The 18,297-nt window shown below is 39.1% G+C and overlaps 1 protein-coding gene across 1 annotated transcript in view; it reads left to right on the plus strand.

Moving 5' to 3' along the window:
* Window positions 1–18,297, plus strand: part of CFAP44 (cilia and flagella associated protein 44) — a 49,296-nt gene that overhangs the window by 606 nt on the left and 30,393 nt on the right. Inside the window, exons 2-13 of the mRNA XM_064466604.1 lie at window positions 5,259–5,348; window positions 6,099–6,191; window positions 7,067–7,244; window positions 8,286–8,448; window positions 9,481–9,583; window positions 9,906–10,122; window positions 11,681–11,795; window positions 12,309–12,473; window positions 13,674–13,829; window positions 14,556–14,603; window positions 15,677–15,776; window positions 17,556–17,650. Of these exons, the coding sequence (XP_064322674.1) occupies window positions 5,270–5,348; window positions 6,099–6,191; window positions 7,067–7,244; window positions 8,286–8,448; window positions 9,481–9,583; window positions 9,906–10,122; window positions 11,681–11,795; window positions 12,309–12,473; window positions 13,674–13,829; window positions 14,556–14,603; window positions 15,677–15,776; window positions 17,556–17,650 (1,512 nt within the window). The 5' untranslated portion in view covers window positions 5,259–5,269. The remainder of the gene's footprint in view (window positions 1–5,258; window positions 5,349–6,098; window positions 6,192–7,066; window positions 7,245–8,285; window positions 8,449–9,480; window positions 9,584–9,905; window positions 10,123–11,680; window positions 11,796–12,308; window positions 12,474–13,673; window positions 13,830–14,555; window positions 14,604–15,676; window positions 15,777–17,555; window positions 17,651–18,297) is intronic.

An 18,297-nucleotide genomic window follows, 5' to 3' on the forward strand; every position in this document is an offset into this window, starting at 1 on the left:
CCGCTGAGTGATTGCTCACGGTGGTCAAAAAAGACGTCATTTGTCAAAGACCCCCCTCCTCCCACCAGCCCCATCTAATTTATGGTGGAACCGGAGCTGCGGCGCGCGCCCGGTCGTTACACCGGGTAACGGCGGCCGGTAGGAGCCCGCCGCCGCCGCCGCCCGTCGGACCGCCCCGTCCGCCTCAGTCGGCGCATGCGCGCATCATCTCTGTCGAACTACGGCCCCTGCGCGCCGCAGGAGCGGTTGCCTGGAAACCGGCAACGCCGCGGCGGCGGCGGCGGCCCCAGGTAGGTGGTGGTGGTGAGGGTCACGGCCCGCTCTGCACCCACGTGGGCCCACGTCGCCCCTTGGAGGAAACCGCAGGGCCCCCGTGTGTCCCGGCGTCCTACGGACCTGCCCCCGGTAGCCACCCCGCTCCTCCAGCATCTGCGGGTGCCCGGGCATCTCCTCGCTGCGCCCGCCTCCCCCCCCGCCCAGCAACCGGCCCCCCCTGTGGAACCTGGTACTCCCTCGATCGCTCCTCACAGCCTCTCTCCCCTGACCTCCCTGGGGAGCTCCAAGAGTCCCGTCTGCCCCTTTGCTGTCCCACGCAAAACAGCCTGTCACGGGGCACTTCTGCCTCGCCACGGCCTTTTCCTGGTGTCCTGCTGGAAGGCGGCCTTGGAAAAGCAGTGCTGAACCTGAATCTCTGTGGAAGGTCCGTGCCATCACCCTTGTACTCTGAAGTCTGTGTGGGACCAGGCTTCCTGCACAGAGGCTTTTGGGAGAGAAAGCCTTTATTCTCATCTGGATGCTTAGCTTAGGAAAAGTGAAATGGGAATGAATGTTCTGCAGCGGAGGTGGACTGCCCTGTACTTCATTTGAAGTGTGGGACGTAATGTTTTTGCCTTACCATGTCTGAGGCAGTTAATTTTATCACTTCTGGCACTGTTCTCATATTTTTATGGTTTGCCTTTATACCATAAGTTAATAAGTAACTGTAGTGATGTCACCTGTTCTCTGTTTCTGCGTAATAAAAACCTGGTGACTATCCTTTATCCACAAGTTGGACTTCAAGAGACTTGAAACTTTTGCTTGCATGAGACAGGGCGAGGACATCTGGATTGTACAGGGGAGCTACTTTAGTTGTAAGGTTGGAAATCAGAGTTAGGTTTTATTTCTCCTAATTTTATACAAAGATATTTCAAAAGTGTGCAGCGCGGCAACAGTGAGGTTCAAAGTAGGGGTCTCCTGCCCACTTCTTTTCTCTCTCTGAAGTGGGGGGGGAAGATACAATGGGGCTATGATAAAGATGATGTGTCTAGATCCTGCTTTGTCCTTGTTGTCTCAGTCTCGGCCTAGTAAATATTTTATATACTTAACTGCTGTGAGAATTGATACTTTCTGTTATTATCCTTGCTCTCAAGTCTTCTAGGTGTTGTAAGAGAGACAGAAATATTCTCTATTATGAAAAATTATTTCCTTAGAATTTTGGGTTGATTGCCTAAAACTGCCTTTTGTTACTAATTTTGTAGTAATCCTGACTCATAATGATACACAGACAGCACTGGGTTAGCTATGCCTGATTCACACTTGGATATTTTTCTTTGTGTATATAAGCACTAAAAGACTTTAAATTTTTTTGAATGAAAGTAAGTTTTGCAAAACTTCGCTGCTTGCACTTGTTGCGCCCATCAGCAGCCCAGTAAATTGCTGATGTACTCTGATGTGGTCTGAAGGCTAAATGGAATGATTAGAGAGTTGTTCATTGGCATGCCCCTTTTCATAAAGAAATGGAAGACTCAGAATAAACTGAAAACAAAAAAGACTATCTGAAGATGAGTCAAACAAGCAGGACTTGGCAGATGGGAAGAAATCCAACACACCCAAAGCAGAGCTAGACATGAAGAAAATGCCCCAGCCTGGAACAGATGGTTAGTATGTAATTCCTCATGGCGGACACCCCTCATGATAGCCAAATGTTGCAGTCATTATTTTAGGCCAGTGTTACCCCCAGGCCAGAAAAATACCAGAGTGCAGACTGTAAAGCTCAAAGTCCAGTGCTAAGAGGAGTTGGGATTGGAAGCAATAAAGCAAGATGAAGTCCTGGGCTGAACTGAGTTCTTTCATGTGGAATAAAGACAAGGAGAGGAATAACACACAAAACAAGCTGTCCTGAAGGAAAGAACAAGCGACTTGTTTTATCAAAGCCCACAGGTGGCCAAAGCTTTTCTACAAAAAATTGTACTTTTGGAGTGAACAAAAAAATGAAATCCTGCAGAAGTAGCACAGTGTATAGATGAATTTTTATTCTCTTGCTTATTACTGGTACTAATAGCACTGCAGTTAGGTTCTGCAGTAGTAGTTCCCTATTTATACATATCCTGAATAGGTGGACAAAACTGGTTATCACTCTTCTGTAGATGTAAAAGCTAAGGTGAGATACGTGATGTCTTTTAAGCACAGACACACAGTTAATGGCGGGACAGAGACAGCTTAAAACAGTAGCTACTAGATACATTCAGTTTCTAAAGCAAAACTGTAGGCCGCATTTTTATTATTATTTAATTTGATGCATTTTATGCAGTTGAAGTGTCAGTCCCAGGATTTATGAAGGCAAGCACTGCATTTATGAAGCTTATGCATTTCAACACTTTTATTTTTCTGGAAAGAGGAAAAATGTCAGATGACAGAATACAAGGAAAGTGGTGTCATCTCAGTGAATTTGTTTACAAGTTACCAAATATACACCCATTTGATTTAATTACCCTGTATTTTGAATAAATGAAATAATTGTCTGAGATGAGAAATCTCTTGATGTCCAAATTTACTGAGAATTTTTGAGAAGCTCCTATGTATAAGGATTCTCTGTGACAGCAAAATTGCCAATAAACATCTTAGTTTTGAAAAACTGAGATAATATACCTGAATGAACACATTTCTCCATTCTGAGGTGAGCTGTGGCTTTTGAGAACATAGCTAAGAGAAGGGCAATTTGAAAGAAAATGGAGCTTTGCTGAAATTCGCAGCTTATAGCAACAAGAAAAACTGAAAGAAAATCTGAATTCACTACGAGTGAGTTTTTAGAAAGGTAAATGGTGGAACTGATGTGGATCTGTATAGTGTTTCAAGTCAGTATCTTGAATTACTAGGACTAAGGAGAAAAAAAATAATACTATCCTGGTCAGGCATACTGTATAATTAGGGTTGGAAAAAATGTCTGTTTGCCAACTTGGGTTTTTTTCCTGCTCCACACCAGTTCTTGCCAATATCTCAGTTTTCAGTGCCTTTCAAAAGCCGTAATTCTAGCTTATTTAGGAAAACATCTCAAAATATATATATACACACACAGGAAAAGAAAATCAGCATTCAGAGAAATGCATACCTTTGTCACTGTGAACCTACACAAAAGTTTTCTGCATCAGTCAATGCATGGAACCCAGAATCTGCAAACAAAGGTGGCACGTTCTCCCCTTGAGCCTCCTCCGAATCTTTACATTCAAAATTTGTTTCGGCACAGAGCTTGAATGCCATCACAATAATATGCACAGTGAACATTGCAATAGTTTTCTTTAACTAGAACTCAGATATCAATGAAGGCAGAAATGTTCATACCCTCTTTCAGCCTAAAGCATTTTCCAGATATGAATTAATTTATAATGAAAACTATGATAGCCTTAATTTTTAGAAGATAAATGATTGCTAATTAGTTACAATAATTTGAAATTTTATAGCACTTTTCTCCATGGATATCAAAACACTTTGCTAAGATGGGTAAGTATTATTATCTCATTTTTCACAAGATATAACTGAGACAGCCAGAGGTGAAATGGCTGATACAAATCGTACACGTCATTACTAGGTCTGGAATTAGAATTCAGGTCTCTGAACACTCCACTATATATTTATGCAACTAGTCTGTAACTATTTCTTCAATTTTAGTGATATCAGTTCCATTACCCCATTAAAAACCTCAGGAATTTCATTTAAATATATTGAGATATATTGCAGTTGTTTTCTTTTGATTTGTTTTCTGAATTTAAAACTTTCTGCATGTCTATTTTCAAGGTTTTCTCAGCACTCCTGAGAGGTAAAATCTCATTTTAATTCTTAAATGAAATTATGCAGAAAAGTGAGACTCTGGCAGACTCAGAACCTCTGAATGAAGGCTGAGTAGGACAGGTTGATGATATAATGATGTGAATGATATGTATACAATATTTCTTTGCCCTCACTGTCCTTCTGGTGGATGTCATTATGCTTGGACATTTTGCCTTTCCTGAAATTCCTGAAAAACCTGAAATGTCTCAAAAAATCTTTTCCCAAATGAATTCTAACCCAAAGCCAGAAACAGAAAATGCATTTTTAGGGACTTTTTCTTTGTGTCAAAGCCATGCTTGCACATAAAAGAGATTTGTTTGCACCCTGCCTATATTTGTTATTCTGAATATTTATGTTTCTTTACATTCAGCTACTGAATTTTCTGATTTCTGATATTATTTTATAGCCGTAGTATTTGTAAAAGATTGCTCCAATGTTCATTTTAAGGTGTTTTATTTGGAAATAGAGGCCATGTTTGACATCAAAAAGCAGAACAAATTTAGAATAAGAACAATACTTGTGCTTTTGTGCTTCCTTCAGAGACATTTATGTAAATGATGAATGTATTTTGTTTTTATATGAAAAAAATTGGATATTTCCCACTCCAGAGGACAATGGTAACTGGTGAAATGGTAGTCTGAAAGCTGAAAAATTGTTGGGGGGTGTTAGTTAAGCTGTTTAAAGTTTTAAAATTGTGTTGATATTATTAATTCACCTTCCATGAATATATAATGTTTTGAAGAAAGTCCTTTTTTTCTTAAAGATTCATCTCTCCTGCTTTTCCATTCAAGATATTAGATGGTCTGAGAATGTCTACCTCCTGATATTTTTGTGAAGTCCACCAGATAGGCAGAGGAATAGCCTTGTCTCAAAACCAAATTTCTCCCTGGTGTATTGAAGAGAAGCCCAAAACACATAAGTCTGTCTTCAGCTTCCCCTGTTACGCAAGATTTAGTCTTTCTATAGCAATGTACACAGAGCCCAGAGTCCTAAAACCCGAATCAATTAATTGACCCTACAAATTAGGGCATATTTTTGGGTTAGGCATGTCTGAAGTGTACAGGCAGAACACAAATATTATGTTTGGGAATCTCAAAGCATGTGAGAGGAAATTAAAATGGTCTAAATGGCAGATGAAGGCAAAAATACTAAAAGTTCCTCTTCACCACCACCAGCTAAAGACGGAATGCCATCTTTCCCAAGGGAAGAGGAGGGAGCTGATGAGAAGCCGGCAGAAGGTGCCCAGGCAGATCACAGTGGTGTCCGTGAGTATTTCCTGCTGTTATATAGTGATTTCAATACTGAACCTTCAGTAGATTCTGGCTTCTCCCATCACTCTCCCCTTCCTTAATAGTATATCTTCCTCTTCAGTTGCTGTGCTTGGTGTTGCCAAATTTCATTTTGACTCTGGTCCAAGATGACCCCTTCCAGTGAAGTTCTAGGCTGACCGTTGTGTCTGCAGTTCCCGTTCTCCCTCAGCCCACAAAGTGTCTCCCCTGAAAATTTTTGCTGCTTAGACCGGTCTATGTAGCTAGTACTGCAATCAGTTCGTTAACTCTGCCAGTCTCTTTCAGTCAGACCTGTATTTCTCTTTTTAATACTGTTTTCATCTTGAAATGCCTGTCCAGTGTCTATTTCAGATGTCCTGCATATGGTCTAACACACTAGATCTAGGCAGCATGGATAACAAAATCCACTGGTCAGTCTCCTGTGGAACTTTGGAAGGATTTTTGGTGCTCATATTGGCACATTATTTTTGGCATTTGTTTAATTTTCCTATTATACCTTTTTCCTGTTATAGGATGTGTTTCTTTCCTTCCCCTAAGTTTTAAAATATGTTTTTTTGAAAGCAAACTTCTTCCTACACTTAGTGCTAAACAGCAGGAAGTCCATTGTTGGGCAGAGGAATTTTTTTTTACTACTGCAGAACTATGTATTTATTTAACATGGCATGTATGAAAAAATTAGTCAAAGGAATCCATACCTGAGAGAATAATCCCTGTTGTCCTGTGCAGAAGAAAGCAAGACTAGTCTTCCAAAGGAATCACCAACTGCAGAGGAACAGGAGGAAGAAGTGGAGCAAGTGGAATCAGACACTGAGAGAGTTGGTGAGTACTGCTTTGTTGGCATGACCTTAAAAACCTCACTACTTTCTAGTTTTGATTTTTGCAATGTTATTGTTATGAACACCAATTCGGACCAGTGCCATCAAGTTACAGTTATTGAGTTTCTCTGCTCCCTTGCATTTGACTTACCTTGTGTACTTCATATTGCTCTTTCCCATGGTGGGTCCCTGCCCCCTTTGTATGTTGTTTTTCACAAAACACCTAGGCGAGGGAAAAATCAAGACAGAGTGAAAAGCTTACAAAATAGGTAGTAGGGATTTGATCTGAGATATCAAACTGAAAAATACTTTTAACAAGTGCTTATGACTAGTTGGAAGTCAAGTTAACAGTGTTCTGCACTGCAGTCCAGTGAAGAGCTACACTGGGTCACACATTAGCAGTATGCCTTTTTGAAGACAATGGTGTCTTATGGTGCTCTCTTGCATGTGTTTTTACTAATTGTTTTGTATATTGATGTGTGTTCAGTAACTACTGAAAAGAGACACTTTAAACTTCATTTGGTTTCTAAAGCTGAGACCTAAACTCCAAGCAAAGCTGAACGGAACTGCTTTGGTAGGTCTTGAGTTGCAAATCAATGTTTTTAAAACAATCTCGAAATTTTTCTTCTTTAAATTCTTCAGTTTTGAATATTCACAGTAAAGCTTTTAAAAGCCTGAGGAATTACTTGCTCTGGACTGTTCCAGGACAAGTTGTTAGTAAGACATAGTACCCTTGTTTTGAGCTATGGAGTGCCTATTACTCTGTTGAAGGAGACAAGGAGTGTGTGAATCCTTCCCTTTTGCAGTTATGTACAAATATCAGCAAGAAGCCTAAGATTTATGGAGAAAATAAATTTCCTTTATGTTCTCACTTTTGAGGTGCAGAAGGTGACTTTGAAAAGCGAGATAACAGTGAAGAACCCTCGGAGGTGCAAAAAAGGCCTAAGGAGGTAGAAAATACAATCTCAGAAACTTTCTTCTATAAGTATGAAGATATATATTCACGGCCATTTGTCACTGAAGACTCTGGGATACCAATTAACCTTCTTACTCTTAAGTATCCTTTCTGTTGAGTCTGTGCAAATTTAAAGCTTAGGATATTTAATATATGTGCTTAAAATTGTACTTGCCTAATTTGGAGTAGCCTTTGTGGCATTGGTGGGATACCTTCTGTTGAGCCACAGAGAAGAATCCTGACCAGTTACAGTTCTGGGTGAATTTTTAATCTTAAATGTTGTCATAAACATTTCATATTGGGTATAATTCTTACTGTTATAAGTACACTTGTAGAACTAGATCATGGCCATGTTAATGTGGCCAGGAAGACTAGCATAATATCCCCTACAAAGCCCTCCCTGACTGTGTAGCCATGCTGGTGTTACCCAAGAAGCTGAGGGGAGGGCAGGAGAAAAGCAGCTGTGTACCTCATACTTCCTCAGAGAACTTCTAAAGGAGAAATGGTGAAGAAACCAGGTAGATTTGTAGCCTAGTGCTTGGAAGATCTAAGCTGGTAGAATGAAGGAAGTGATGCCCATCAGTTAAGACCTACAATGAGTCCTTTGCTAGGTATGTATGGTCGAGTAGGATATGATATGTGACTTTGACAAGTGCTGGTGGTTTTCTCTGCATAGTCAAGTTGCTACTGAAGACTGGATTTTCCCTTCTTTATATCTGCCTGTAAATATGTAAGAAGTGAGCTTGAGCCCTTCTTTGGTTTGATCTCTTGTCTGTAGAACCGTTCCTAGAAATCTGATGCAATCTCTTACATTTTGATTGAAAAGAGAATACAGACAGAATATCAATTCCTTGCAGCCCCAAAGGATCCACAGAGTCCCCTGTAGTGGAGATGAAAGGATGGAATAGGAACTTGAGAAGGTCTTCAGTTATGCCTTCCCCTCAGTTACACCTTCCCCTCAGTTACAGAGGCTTGGTATGTTTTACCTTCACTGTATACCAAACAAAACTACCTCCTACCATCAGGCTTTTAGACACCAGATTCAGTATTCCCATTTGAGTTTTGGTTTAAGTGTTTCTATCCACTTAGTAAACTTCTCTAGAATGCCAGTGTCAAATCTTTTCCTTATTGAACTGTTCTTAGACATTCTTTTGGATATGACTGCTCCAGAAGTGTAAACCTGCTGTTGATGGATAGCCAAACATTGATGTATATAGCAGGCAACCAAATGGTGCTCCTGGACCTGAAAACTAAATCCCAGCGTTATCTCCGGAGTAGCAGTGGTGGTGGAATTGGGTTTATCACGGTATGGCTTTTGTTTTGTGTTTTAGGATGTTAGTCACTTTCTAGAAGCTAAATGGTACCTTGGTTGCCTGATGGGAGATCTCTACAGCTGCACGTATGTATGTGTAAGAAAGTATGGTATTGATTAGGGGGATGTGTGGACCATGCAGCGTGGGCTGCTCAGCCCATCAACATAATTGGCAAAGGACAAATATCTCCATACCTAAGTCCCAGGCTCAGGTACATTAAAGGAGTGATAGGTGCCAGTTGGGATTAATTTTTAGAACTATTACATTCTTATTTAAATATTTTGGCTCATACAAACTTCTTGTTTTCAACACTTATCTCTCCTAATCACCACTGATATTAATATAGTGTTTTGCCTGCAGTTAAAATTTAGAAAATCAAGTTCCCAGATAAATGAAGAGAAGAATTATCTGGTTTCACTCTAGGAAGCTCCTACCAAGAGCATTTGAACTCTCTCAAATGCTTCCTCTGGATTTGAAGCACCTTACCCTGTGAAGGGCTCTGCCATGTCTCAGTTGTATTCCACATAAGCAAGGCTTTCAGAATACCAGCCTCAGACTGTTCTGCTGCATTATAAGCAGCCTTTTCTGGGGAATCATGGTATATCTTTATGTCTTCAGAACAACGTAATTCAGGATGGCTTTTCTGAAGCTGTCTGCTGAAGTAGGTGGCTGCTGACACAAATGCTGCTCATGGAAAGATCAGCTAGTGGGTTGAGTGAGGTACGAATAGTAAAAGAATGCATGATAAAGCAAATTATTTCAGTTTGTCATGGTTCTGCATTATATGTGCAGTATACCATTTTGTGTGCGTAACGGTATTACCATTTTGTGTGCATGGTAGTTTCATTCTAATACTGAGCAATAGGTTGGCAGTTGTTCAGAATAAACACACACAAAAAAATGCAGTCTAGTATTTAGGGCAATATCTTTTGACTAATGAGTGAGTAAATACAATAACTCAACAGCTAGCAAGATAGAGACAAACTTGTCATTACAGCATGCAAAGGGACTTTTGCTTTTTCAAGGCACACCCTACTAAGCAGTATTTCGCCGTAGGAGAAAAAGGAAAGAAGCCAAACCTCATCATCTACGATTATCCTTCACTGAGGCCCTACAGAATATTGCGAGGTAGTGTAAAAAATTCTGTTTTCATTTTACATAAATGGGCCAGTGTTTATAGATCCCAGCAGATGGAGTAGTGGGTCACTTTAGAAGTTTAGAAGGAAATGCAACCTTTTGGTCCTTCACAGCAAAATAGAAGACACTGGTTTCAAGGTTTTTCATTATTGCGTGGGAGGAGACTTTTATTTAGTAGAAATAGCCAACTAAGAAGCATTACCTAGCGAAAAAAATAATTGCAGTGAGAGTTGAGCTCCCTCTAAGTAGATTTTCCTGTTGTCTCTTCCTCTTTTTCGTGTGTGTGTGTATTGGGGCTTGTATGTTTCTTCAGGTGGAACAGAGGAAGCCTATGTTTCTGGTGATTTCAATGGTGCTGGCACTTTGCTGGCAAGCGTTGGGAGCAGCCCTGACTATATGCTGACTATCTGGGACTGGAAACAAGAAAAGATTGTGTTGAGGTCAAAAGCTTTTTCACAGGATATTTACAAGGTCACATTTTCTGCTGATAATGAAGAGCAACTAACTACGTCTGGAGCAGGACACATCAGGTAGGTTTACTGATTAGGATTAATACATAGCACCTCAAAGTCATAATATGTAGATGATGTCTAACAGGAATGTATCATTACCAAACATGGATCAATGAGGAATGCTATTTTACCTGGCCATTACAATTGTAAAAATGAAAAAGTTCAAGCTCTTCAGCCAGTCAGTCAAGTCTTTTAACACCTTTGCCGTGCAAAAAAGATGATGCTTGATGTTGAATGTCAGCACTACTGGCTCCATTCTTGTAATTTCAACAAGCACTGGGGAAAATGAATAAAAAATATTCATAAGCACATGTCTTCTAGCTGGTAACATAGCATACATGCCTCCTGTGCCTTCTGGGCTTTCTACCTTTGATTTCTTGAAATCATCTGCTGTTTGGGCAGCCATTAGAACTGGTTGCCAAGTCATGGATCAGAGACCCTCTGATACCACCAAAAGCCTGAAAGGAAGCCTTACAAAACGTGTGCTTCCATACACTCCCTTCTCTGGTAAGTTCATGGATCCTTCTGTAATAAAAAATAAACCACAACTTTAAGTTCTTTGGGACAGGGGTTAGCTTTGTGTTCTGTATTTATCCGGTGTTCAGTGTTAATACAGCAGAGACTTGAGATATTAATTGGATGCTATTGTAATAGAAATGATGCCTTTAAAATTATAACATATCCAAAGTTTCTTTGAATTTTAACAGAGGAATGAGATCAAAATCTGAGATTCGCTCTGTAGTTTGGTTGTGAGGTGGGTCTGAAATAGCAAATGGCTTATTTAGACCCAGAACAAATGTGGTTTAGAATATATTATTTATGGAAATCTGACAAAACAAAATCTCTTACAATCTTCCTTTTGACCTAAATACTATGAATGAACTCTGATACAGCTTTTATAACATGAAAAACATGACCTTTCACCCAAATGTGATCTCAAATTCCAATTTCCAGCCCCTGTCTTAAATGTAACATCTCCTGCACACACAGTGAACCATTCCTAATTGCAGTAGGTGTTAATTTTTCTATAATGCAGTAATATAAAGTGATGTTTTATATGCTAAAAATACAATGATCAAATAGAAACAGCTGTGAAGATCTAGGATAAAACCTTTGGCTCAGTGAGATTTTTATAGTCAAGCTCATGTCCATGATGGTACTTTGATGATTTTCAGTGAAGACCTTAGTCCCTTGGATTTACAAAGTTGAGCATCATACACTAGAGACAGCAAGCGTAAAAGAGGCATCCCTAACTACGTGTATTGGTTGTAAGTGGAAAGATGTAGCTATGCATTTTATACTTACTAATTTTAAGTAGTAGTTTGATCTTCATTCTGCCCATTCCAAATCCTTTTCCTATTTTTTTCATGGGGTAGTACAGGGAAATGTTTGTGTAGTTACAAAGCTTTATCTCATTTTAAAAAGAAAAACCCAAGGTCTCCTCTGAAAAATAGTAATAGATGAACAGCTCTTACCTCAAAGGCAACCCTGGTAACATTATTGCAACATCTGAGAGGGACCGAAGAGTGTGTTTATGAAATCTTGTATCAGAGAGGGTGTTTTTTTCTATATGCAGGTTCTGGAAGATGGCTCTCACATTCACTGGTCTCAAGTTACAAGGAGCTTTGGGCAGGTTTGGAAAAACTGCAGTGACTGACATTACAGGTTATGTGGAATTGCCTGATGGGAAGGTAAGTAAGAAAACATATAATTGATTTTATGTTCCGACTCAGGTTTTGATATAAGGTCTACCGAGTAAGTTGGAGAATTATTATTTGCTTCAAAGTGATTTGAATTAGACCCTCAGTGCACTGCTCTGATAAGCTAATATTGACATTCATTTGCCAAAAACCTGGCTTGCTTTGGAATAATTGAAAAATACAGTTGGTATTTTAATTCCCAGACAAAAGATCTCTGTTGGCTTAGAGCTGAGGCTCCTCTAATGGGGTAGTGAAAATGTAAGTGTAAAGAAATACAAAAAGTGTTAGCCCTAGTCTTTAACCATTTCAGTGCATGTAAATTATGTCACATTGCTAAAAAGTTTAATCTTTTCACACTTTACTCCTTCTCTTGCAAATATCTGTATATTGATATCAATTTAAGGCTTTCATGGAAGGAAGCCACACATGTTAACTGGATTCTTGCCAGTATTTCTGTATGGTTAAGTGCAGGTGCTTTTGTTCTTCTCTTCATTTGCATTGAAGGTTATCTCAGGGACTGAGTGGGGCAACTTGCTGCTCTGGGAAGGGGGCCTCATTAAAGTAGAGCTCTGTCAAGCTGGACACAAGCCCTGTCACAGTGGCCCTGTCAGCCAGTTAGTTCTGGATGAAGGAGAACTTGTCACTGTTGGAAAAGATGGCTTCATTCGGGTGAGTTTTTCTTTGGCTCTGCCTCTAGGTGTGTGAAGTTGTGGTCAGCAGGAAAATGTTACACATTTCCTTGCCCAGGGTTTATTTGTGGAGGCAATTTTGCAGTGCAGTTGCCTTCTGAGAATGAATTTTTAGAACAAACAGAATAAAAGGACATCTCCACAGTGTAGGTGTGTTCATTCAATGTTCTCTGTTTAATAGTAGTAAAAAATCACCTTTTACTCTAGTAAATAGTGATTCTCTAAAAGCTTTGTTCTTGCCTGCATTCTAACATTTTTTTTCACATGTAGTTTTGGTTAGACTGTATAATTTTCAGGCCTCTTAATACATTTGGTGTTATTTTGAAGGATAAACTACTGCAATGTTTGAAACTATGTTTCTGAGTATCTGAAAGCTGAAATTATTAATGTTAAAATGACATAGACATTAACTAGCATCTCAGAGATACATATGCTGCAATAGAGGAATAAATAAAAGAAAAAACATCCTGAAGCTAAGATATAATTCTATAAATTTGGGTAAAAAAGTTTTACTTATCTATGTCACCAGTTTCTGATCTCACCTGCCAATTATCAAGGATTTTGCAGTCTCGTTTGGCTGCTTTTTGAGAGAAGACATGATGTGTCTTCTGCTGATGTGTGAAAGACCCAGGTAATTAATGGGAAGCTGACTGTTATAGGCAGTGGAGGATTTCAAACACCCTGGGTTTTTTTGTTTTATAGAGTGATATTACCCCATTAGGAAAATTCACTTGGTTATAAGGGTGCCAACTGATGTCTTGTCCTTGCCCCACAGAGCAGAACATGGACCTGTTAGATTTCCCATTCTTTCTTCTGTGCTGCCTCAGTATGAGCAATGCTGAGAGCGGGCAGATATCATTTACTCTCTATAGTTCGGAGGCTGCCATGTATAGCTCTGCTAGTGCCAGGGCTCAATTTAAGCTACTGTTGTTTCAGAATTGGACAGAGAATTTTTACATGTACTCGGCATTGCACCTAAATGTATCAGATAGTAGTTGCTGATTGTCACTGTTCCAGGTTACATTCAAAGCAGTGAGGCAGACATGACAGGTTGCATACTCTACCTGTATAATCTACGCTCCCCTGGTATCTTAAAATTTTGGATTTCCATATTAATTGTGTATGAAAACATAACCTGGCCTTATAAAACCTTTTTTTTAATGCTTCCAACTCCATGAAGGTGTGGAACTTCGAGACAATAGATGCTGCTGATTCTGTGGATGACACAGGGTTACTGGAGGTGGAGCCTATGAACGAACTTCATGTTGGCAGGAATGTCAGTCTGAGTTTCATGTCAAAAGTTCATGACTGTGGACAGCCCGTTTGGTATGCTCAGGTAAGATACAACCAAGTGCATACATCTCTGTGGAGAAAAACAGGATGAGGGAGGTGATAGTAAGTAACAGCAGGAGTCTATTACAAATAAGTATGTTTCTTTTTTGTAGAATTCAGTCGTCTTCTGGATATATCTCTCTCTCTCTCTCTCTATGTGTGTGTGTGTGTACAATCTTCTTTCAAAGACTGGCTTGCTAGAGAGGTGGTTTATGTCCGAAGCTTGTCAGTGTTTGAGGGCTTTGGACAATGCCCTTAATATGCTTTAACTTTTGGTCAGCCCTGAAGGGGTCAGTTTGACTAGGTGATCCTTGTAGGTCCCTTCCAGCTGAACTATTCTATTCTATTCTATTCTATTCTATTCTATTCTATTCTATTCTATTCTATTCTATTCTATTCTATTCTATTCTATTCTATTCTATTCTATTCTATTCTATTCTATTCTTAGTGTGTAGAAACTATACACTAGTTACTAGAGTCTCTCACCAGGGTAAAACTCTGGCTTTCAGAGCCAGAATTGCAATAAGAATAGGAAAATGTCAAAAGGTGTTGTCCAAGTTCTGTTATCCTGGACTGATGGATAGGACTGAGAACCAACATCACCACATTAGTCATTTCAGTTTCACAATGATCATCATTAAGGAGTTTTTAAGGAGTCATCATGGACAGTTTTATTTCCAAATTGAGTTTGAAAATATTCAAGTTACATGTTTTGTTTTTTCTTCTTCAGGATAGCAATGGAGCCATCTGGAAGCTGGATTTGACTTTTTCAAACACGGTAAGTTTGTTTACTTTTTCTTTCTTCTGATCTCTTCAATTCATTTGCATTAACTTCCTTTAACTATACTGGATGCATCTGCAATGAAGTTTGTGTTTTATGAAGCTGCACAGTTGAAAATTTTAGCATTGAAACAGATTTTCTTTTTTCTTAAAAATTTATTTTCATAACATTATTGATCATAATGACTGTGCAGGATTATCAAAAGTAATTTTATTTTTGTTGCCTCAAATTTGTCTGCCAAATTCAAGTTACCTTAAATGAGTTTTATTCTCATAAGATGGTAATAAAAGTTACATGGATACAGAAGATGAGTTCAAGGAGTATTGATATAACCTATCTAGATAGGTGTTAGAAACAGTCCTTACTGTTGTCTCTAGATGACGTAAAGAAGTAGGAAAAACAAGAAGATGAAATGCACCTCGCATGTTTTAGCCTGCTGGTTACTAGTGTTACTGCTGGAGGCGTTTTTGATGGAGAAATAGATCAGATGACGCAGTTAAAATGGGGCATTTAATTTTTGCTCCTGACTATATTAAAGTAAATGGGAACAAACCCTTTAAGTGGAATAAAGTTCTGTGGCAACAGGTTAAATTATGTTCCAAGAATTTTATGGTAAATAAAAGATGTACAAGGCATACTATAAAAACTAATGTAAAAAATGTATAGCAAAACCTGGAATTCCTTGGATGATGAAATGACTTCCCAGGCAGCATAAACCCTAGGCTTGAGAGCATTTTCTTTGCCTTCAGAGCAACAGCTGTTTGTTAAAAATATTAATTCCAAGCCTGAAACCACTTAATGAGTGGCATTCCCCATTATTTTCACATAGAAAATGATGGAATTTTAAATGAACTTAATGTTCCTGCACAAATTTTGCTCACGATATTCCTATGAACACTTAAATAAAAAAAAAAGGAATTGCACATAGGTACCTCATACATGCCAAATTTTGTTCACACAACCAGCACCTGTTTAGATTTTTCAGGTTCACTGTAGGTATGGATGGTAATACCTTGTAAGTGCAGCTCTGCAGTGTAGCAGAATTTCCGTTCTTCTGTTTTGCACTGTAGACCCGTGATCCAGAGTGCCTGTATACCTTTCACTCTGGAAGAATTGAAGCCATGAGTGTGTCTCCCATTACATACCTTCTGGCCACCACTGCTCTTGACCGTAAGTACACTATTCCTTTTCTCTCTTATCACTGTAATTTATTGTTTTTGAAGATCACTGATGCTTTGTTTGGAACTATTCTGTTTTGACCTGAAGTTGTGTATTTGCTCTTGGAAAGTCAAAAGTGACTTTACAGACAATTGCTATTCCTGGGATCAGTTCTTCAGTACTTACGACAAATCATTTATGTTTTGGAATAATGCATTAAGGTTGCTTCATCTGGGGTTTTAATGAGAGAAGTTTTTAATGGGAAGCTTTGTAAATATGAATGGCTGAAAAGATGAGTTTGATGAGTTGTTATTTGGTTTGAATAACAGTGCTTGTATTCAAGGCTCTTGACTGATAAGTGTTGGCATGTTTGTTTAGTAAGGAATTACATCTCTAGCATTGTGTAAGTCATTGTGAATATTAATATTTGTGGCTTTCTTAGAAAATGCAATAGCTATCATGCTCCCAACAACAGCTAATGAAATTACAGAGATATTTATTTAACAGTCCTGGTTTCAGCTGGGATGGAGTTAATTTTTTTGTTTTCCTAGCAGCTGGTATAGTGCTGTGTTTTGGATTTAGTGTGAGAATAATCTTGATAACGCAGGGATGTTTTAGTTGTTGTTAAGTAGTGCTTACACTAGTCAAGGACTTTTCAGCTTCTCATGCCCTGCCAGTGAGAAACTGGGAGGGGGCACAGCCAGGACAGCTGACCCCAGCTGGCCAAAGGGATATTCCATACCATATGACGTCATGCTCAGTGTATAAACTAGGGGGAGTTGGCTGGGGGTTGGCAAACAGGGCTCGGGAGCTGGCTGGGCATCAGTTGGTGAGTGGTGAGCAATTGCATTGTGCATCACTTATTTTGTATATTCTGTTATGATGATTATTATTATTTCCCCCTTCCTTTTCTGTCCGATTAAACTGTCTGTATCTCAACCCATGAATTTTACTTTCTTTTTCCCAATTCTTTCCCCCATTCCACTGGGGTGGGAGGAGTGAGCAAATGACTGCGTGGTGTTTAGCTGTCTGCCAGGTTAAACCACAACAAACTTATACACATATTGCAATTCAGGCCTCTCATAGTTAGCTTTATCATAGTTTCAAAGAAGAACCACTGGCCCAGATATTAACAATGTCATTTACACTTCTCAGACAACGCTGCAAGGTCTTTAACTCAATTCTTGTCAGCAGTATCTTGTCATTTGTCTGTGTTATACAATGTACATGCACTTCTAGCCTGAAGAAAACTCCTACCAGTTGAGCAAATGACACTTAGGATATATGCCAGCTGGAATGAAATTTTATGCAGACCAATATATGTGTCTACTAATCTGTTAATTTCAGCTCTGGTGAAATTGGCTTTTTTTGGGACAATCTCCTATTTTCATCCATTTAAATATTTTCCTCCCTAGGCAATTTCAAGTAGTAGCATATCATCTTTTCCTATGTTGTCAGTACAGATTTTCCTTACAGTATGTCACAGTTCTGTAATTACTTGAAAATTACACACAGTGGTCAGCATGTGACTTATTACAACCCTCAGCCCTGACAACTCTTTGGAGCCTGTAAGTTAAAGAGGGAAGAAAGCTTATATTTTGTTCATGAGGACCGTGCTAGCTGTGGTACTCTGAAACCATCAGTTATGTCTTTCTAGATGGGCATTTGATACTCAAAGAGAAAAATTAATAACTTTCTCTCCAGCTTTAAATAAATAGACATTTCTCCATAAATCTTAAAACGTAAGTGGCATTGCAAGAAATAAATTCTCACCGTCTCCTTTCCACACAGGGTCAGTGCGCATCTATGATTTCATCAGCAACAGTCAACTGAGTGAAATTAAGTTTAAACAAGGAGGAACAGCACTGACATGGGCACCTCGTGTTGTGAGTTTTTGCTAGTGTGTTAACAAAAATTCATATGGGGCCTGTGAACCTGCCACCACCTAGAAAGCAGCTTACAATACAAGAAGTCACTGTTAGGCCATGCTGGCGTTTACTGTAGCAGTTTGTATGTGTAAGTTTGCAGAGTAGTACATATGTATAATAGTATGTGTACAGTTAGACTTCACTGTGGATTGTCAGGTATCCTGCTTTGTGTCTTCCTGAGATTTTAAAATCAGATCTCAGTGTGCAGTCCCAGGAAGTAGACTTAGTTTACAGACTAATAGCTTGTACTTAACCCACGCAGAATAATTGTCAATTAACATGACTTAGTTAACACATTTTGAAATGACAGCCCAGATGATCCACAAACAGTTGGCGATAAATCATAAAAAAACTGTTGCCAGAACTGATCAATTGTGGAGTCTATCACTTTTAGACATATTTGCTAATTGTAATTAAAATAGTGTCTAGTTATGTTCTTGAGGAAACATAGCAAGCCTGACAGGTTAATTATAAGCAAAGTTGTGGAGGAAAGGGCTTACTTGAATTTCCAAGGTGAGGGTAACACTGGGACGGTGCTCTTATAATGCTGGCCATGCAGACTTTCAGGGATGCTGTTAGGTGATAACCTGTATGTTCAAGAGATA

The sequence above is a fragment of the Phalacrocorax carbo genome, chromosome 1 (assembly GCF_963921805.1).
Source record: "Phalacrocorax carbo chromosome 1, bPhaCar2.1, whole genome shotgun sequence".
NCBI lineage: Eukaryota > Metazoa > Chordata > Aves > Suliformes > Phalacrocoracidae > Phalacrocorax > Phalacrocorax carbo.